Source organism: Gekko japonicus, unplaced genomic scaffold (genome assembly GCF_001447785.1).
Source record: "Gekko japonicus isolate JY-2015 unplaced genomic scaffold, Gekko_japonicus_V1.1 scaffold1784, whole genome shotgun sequence".
In the NCBI taxonomy this organism is placed as follows: Eukaryota; Metazoa; Chordata; class Lepidosauria; order Squamata; family Gekkonidae; genus Gekko; species Gekko japonicus.
In genome coordinates, this window is record NW_015168101.1 from 128,865 (window position 1) to 134,454 (window position 5,590).

Genomic DNA, 5,590 nt, shown 5'->3' on the forward strand with positions numbered 1-5,590 from the left:
GGCAAGCCCAGGAAAGGCAGTTTAAACTGCCTTCCCTTTCTTTCAAGTGGGGGCTTGCCCGGGTGCCCCGCAGCTGTGGGGCACCCGGGCAAGCCAAAGGAATGCATGGGGTGTGGCCTAATATGCTAATAAGCTGTGTTGTCAGGGGTGTGGCATATTATGCTAATGAGTTCCTGCTGGGGTTTTTCTACAAAAAAAGCCCTGGTGATGGGTAACTTCTCCCATCAACAGCTGTAGAGATAAAGCTTTAAGAGGCTTTTCTACCGACAAGAGTCTGTTCTTTCTTTGAAAGTACTACAGATAGGCAAAAAAACATCCTAACTTAAATAAACACTTCAAAAAGTAATTAAGGCCCGGGTCACAAGGGCAGGAAAATGCGGGGGGGAAGCGTGGCTGTTGCCCTGAGCAAAATTACATGCGGTTGCGCAATCAGACGTCCTGTAGAGGTCCCGTGGTTAGGGGGGAGGTGCCGATCACAGGACTGTCCTGCGGCGCGGCAAAGAAGCGGCCTCTCTAGCAGAAGGCTCCAAGGGTTTAACCCCTTCCAGGGCTGCAGAGGAATGCAAACTGTGTCCTCCGTCCAGTCCCCTCCAGGAGGAGCTTCAGCCGGGCTGCCCTCCCGCCATGCCCCCCCTGCACCTCCCCCTCTGCCGGCCCGTGCAGAGAGTTCCTCTCGAGCAGGCCGAGCCAGGAGTGGGGGGGTACAGAAAAGAGGAGGGGGCTGTGTTGTTTTTAAATGAAGTGTGCGCATGCGCCATTGGGTGCTTGTGCGCATCCCATGGAGACTTGAAAAAACCAAACCTTTTAGCGATGGGACATGGGCGGGCGCCGGATGCCACAAGCTACCACCGGAAACGTGATCAGGCGCCCGCCCTTGCCCCACGGTTTCCGGAAACTAGTACCTCGGAGGTTGCAGTTTTTTACCCCGCATCTTCGGGGGGAAGCCTCGGGTTCGCCACGGGAGCTCTACGCTTCCCAGATGTGGCGCTGTGATCGCGCCCGAAAAATCCGCCTATCTTCCATCTCTGTAGTGTGGCTAATGCTCCGTGTGACCGCAGCCTAAGCAATAAGTTAAAAAGAGATGAAGATGGTGAGAAAGAAAGGAAGACCATCTCCATGAATTTAGCTATCTGGATGTGGGGGGGGAACCTTTTAAAAATTATTGAGTTTATTACAGCATATATACAAAATAAAAATACATCAGTATTGTACAACGTTGTGATAAGTAAGATATTGAATGTATAAGATGCATAGAACGTCATACAAAAATATTTCTCTATTATATTGCATTAGAGAAGCGGGAGAGGGAGTAGCAAGAAGGGAGGTTGGGGTGGGTAGGGTTGTGTTTTGTATTGTATTCTGAGGTCTATTCATTGTAACCGGCAATTGCTGAATTTGGTTTGATTGAATCTGAGTGGTTGGCCATCTTGTGTTATAGCTATATGTAATGTATTTATAGTTTATATTGTAATTTTAATGAAATGTTTTATTGTATATCTATATCTATGTTGTTAGCACCCTGAGCCTGCCAAAAAGCAGGGAGGGCGGGATATAAATATAATAATAATAATAATAACAACAACAACAACAACAACAACAACAACAACAACACTGAACAACAACCAACTACCAAACATATCGTACAACCTTTTCATGTCAGATATTAAGCAAGTTCATATGAACCAATTTTTTAGGAACCACATTGTGAGAAGCCAAATAACCTAATACAGGAAACCACTTTACTATGAATTTGGAGTATATATTCCTATCCATATTACTTTGAATTATTTGATCTGTGATTTTTCCCCCCATTATATAGAGATTCCATATCTTGTTATGTGACATTTATGGAAGGCCCTGCCTTGTCTCTCCATTTAGCAGCTATAGCCTTTTTGGTGCAATCAATAATGTGGCCATTGATTCTTTAGTAGATTTTGGTATATCTAGATCTGACCAATAGTTTAGGAATAAGAGTTCTGGTTCCATAGGTATATTAAAGCCAGTCATAATATAAATCCAATTAAAACCTGTTCCCAGAATGCCATGATAACCTTGCACCTTCACCAACAATGTTCAAATGAACCCACTTCTCCACACATTTTCCAGCACAACGGAGCACACTTAGAAGACATATGAGACAATTATGAGGGGTTAAATACCCATGAGGTAGAATTTTAAAGGTCTGAAGCTTTATATCATTTGACCAGATCCGACACCATTAATTTTTGGATACTTCCAAAGGACAGCTCCTTTGCCACCTTTTTTGATACAATGTCTGTTTAATACTATCTGAAAAGATCAAAATTTTATATATTGTGGAAAGAGTACCCCGTTTTACCTGGCCAGAGGAATTCAATATAGAGCTATAATGGGTCGAGTAATGTTGGCACAAGTTTAAACGTTCAGCTGGGTTTTTTTAATTAAATATATCTAAACCAATGCAGTTTATTACTCAGTTTACCTTCAAGCTCAATTTTATCCACAAGGCCGCTTTTATTAGAGATGTCTATGAGCCTTTTCAATTTGGCTTTCCTCCATAATGAATAAAAGGAGTGCTGATTTCCAGGCAAAAACCATCCCTCATTTTTAAAAGAAGAGAAAACAGACATCTCTGGTAATAATTTTTTTCCTATACTTATCCCAGGCTGACAATAGAGAACATGGGGGGGGGGAGACCTTGAAAAACCTGTGTTATGGAGAAAACACAGGCCCCAGGTGGCGGGAAAGACATCACCAGAAAATCTGAGGCCTCAACATCTCTCCCTGCCATGAGTAGACAGAGATTACCTTAGGGCAGTACTAAGGGTATTCCAAAGGTCTGATAGTGGCCAGTCAAGGCAATTTGCAGGGCAGAAAGCCCATGGAAAGGTATGTAACTCTGTGTCCTCTCTCTGAGTGGGACATGGGGGGAGGTAAAGGCATGGGCATCCTCCTTGTCCATCTCAGTCCAGCTGCCCAGCAGCAGAACAAAGCTCTGCCATTCGGGATAGTCCGTGTTGCCTTTAGGACAGAAATCATCAAGTGCACCTCTGCAAGAGGATGTGGCAGCATCAATGCACTCTGTAGGGAGGGGGTAGGAGTGCAACACTAGTCACTGGAAACTTCTGCCCTGTCATGTTTGTCCCTCGTTTGTCCCTATTGCTTCAGGGTTCCCCCCCCCAATGTGTTTTGCTCTCTCTAGTAGTCCCAGAGGGAGCAAAACACATGTGGAAAGGGGGGGGCCAAGCAATAGGGACAAATGAGTGACAAGAATGACAGTGCAGAAGTGGCCGCTGTGTACCTTCTATTTCCCTGCTGGGTTTCATTTAGGTGACCCTGGCCGAGTCTTGGAGCCAAAGTTACAGTGGAAAAGAAGGCACTAAAGGAGGCCTAGGCTTTGTCTACTTCTTTGCTTTCTAAAGCAAATTCCAAGAAATCCTCCTGACTGCTCCCTTAGGAGTTCTATGTGTCCACTTCAGGGGCTACTTACAGAAATGTTTCCCTTTGTGGAGCCTGATTTCCTTAGAACAGTAGTTAGGCAGGGAGGTCTATCTATAGCATTTCCTACAGTCTATGTTTCCCCCTCAAATGGCTGTGCCCCGCCCCAGCGTGCCCGGCGTCATGACGTCACTTCCCTGTGACGTGCATGCGGCGCGCGCTTCGCGCACGCGCGCCAAAAGCCAGCACAAAGTCCCCCACCGGCAGAGGTAAGTCGATTTGGCAACCCTAGAGAGTGTCTCCAGACAGATTTCCAGCTGAGTTTGAAATTGTGCTTTTGGCAGTGAGGATGTCTCTTCCTTGTCGTGGATTATTCAGTATGGACATAGATGAGACCATTCTACTTGTTGAATCAATAGCACTGTCCGGTAGCAACATCTAGCCCTTAGATGTGTAACAAAAAGAGGGGATGTTCCCTCAAATGAGCTGTCACCTGTTCCAAAATTTTGGTCTTGACTCCTGCCTCTGTCTCCCACTTCTGGCATGTACTTACAGAATGTGCTTGGGACCCAAAATGAGTGCCAGTGTTCTGATTCATCCTTCAGAAGGAGTAATAGCCTAGTCTGATCTGGCTGCCTTAGAAACCAAACCTGTCCCTTCCATTTCATGGACAATTCACTACAGACTTATACCAGATTGCTCTGCTTATTGAATCAGTAGAACCATCCTGTAGGAATGTATGTTTGTGTGTTTTGCAATAAATCTTAAAAGATGCTTTCCTGGTGAATTTCAGTTGTTGTCATGGACTATTTTTTAAAAAGTAAATATATGTAAATATATGTAAATATGTGTTTTATATGGCTGATTTCTTTGATTTTTCAAGAGTAAACTATCCTTATTTACAGATGTGGATGAATGTCTACTGCAGCAGCAGCTGTGTGCAAATGGACAATGCAGAAACATAGCTGGATCCTACAGATGTCTTTGTGGCCAAGGCTACCAACTGTCAACCACAAAAGACTATTGTGAAGGTATACCTTCCATAGTGAACAGGTTTCCCATGATAATTCAAGTACTATTTTTATATTTGTAACGTTTATATATTAAATATTATAATTGTACATAGCTTCTACTACCTGTGAGTCAGTTAAGTGCCATTATCCGGCACTTATCCAAATAACAAACGTAAGAAAAATTACAGGATAGCTCAAATTCCCTTAGAGACTGAAGCCTGGGTTAAATTTTTAAAGGAGTCTCATTCGACGTGGAACAGTCACACAAAAACATTATGTTTTTTGTAATAGCTGCAATGATCATTTTTATGCATTAAATGCACAATTTTTTCTCATACACTCAGGAAAATAAAGCAATTCCTCCTGATAGTGCATTCAGTGCAGTTATGATTGCTATGTGGAATGTGGTAGATCACAGCCACAGATTCTAGTATTTTTGGTGGTGTTCAATAGTATATAATAGTGTCTCCATCCGTGTAGTGTATCATATTGTGAAAAATGTACCGGTTATAATTTTTTTCCTTTTTTAAAAAATAATATTTTTATTGTTTTCCACACAATAAGACAAAACACCCACCCATCCACAACTTACAACATTAAACACAACCTTTCCCCTTTTTTAGCAACACAGAGCAGTTAACAAATCATATGAAGTAATTCGATAAATGTCCAGTTCTTGTTCTCATCCGCCTTCTCCACATTATGTTGAGCAAAACCTTTAAATTTTATTTTCTTTGGAATACATATATTACCTTAATTTGATTCCCATTACGTATTGACCATATAAGAATATAACACATAGTATTGACTCTGGTCTAACTGGCTAGCTATATTCTTCCTTATTTGCCTTATATAGTATTGGCTCTGATCTATTTAACTCTATATTTCTAGACCAGTAATCTTGTAATTTAACCCACCAGGTTGTGCCCTCAGTTGTATTCAATCATCCTATACCTTTTGAACTGTACTATCACAAACGTCATTTAAAATTTTTAACCTTATTGCCCAACCTTCTTAAACCATTGCATGCAAATAAATAATTGCCAACTACATAAGTAATGAAAATATTGAACATAGATAATTGGTTAACTAAAGGGATATCCTATACATATTGAGCTGTACTATCACCCAAACCATTAACAATTTTAACCTTATTTCAG

General features: G+C 42.0%; 1 protein-coding gene across 1 annotated transcript in view; it reads left to right on the forward strand.

Annotated features, from left to right (window-relative positions):
• Positions 1-5,590, forward strand: part of LOC107113457 (latent-transforming growth factor beta-binding protein 1-like) — a gene marked incomplete at its 5' end in the record, with an annotated part of 230,320 nt that overhangs the window by 128,460 nt on the left and 96,270 nt on the right. Inside the window, one exon of the mRNA XM_015414785.1 lies at positions 4,323-4,448. Within this exon, the coding sequence (XP_015270271.1) occupies positions 4,323-4,448 (126 nt within the window). The remainder of the gene's footprint in view (positions 1-4,322; positions 4,449-5,590) is intronic.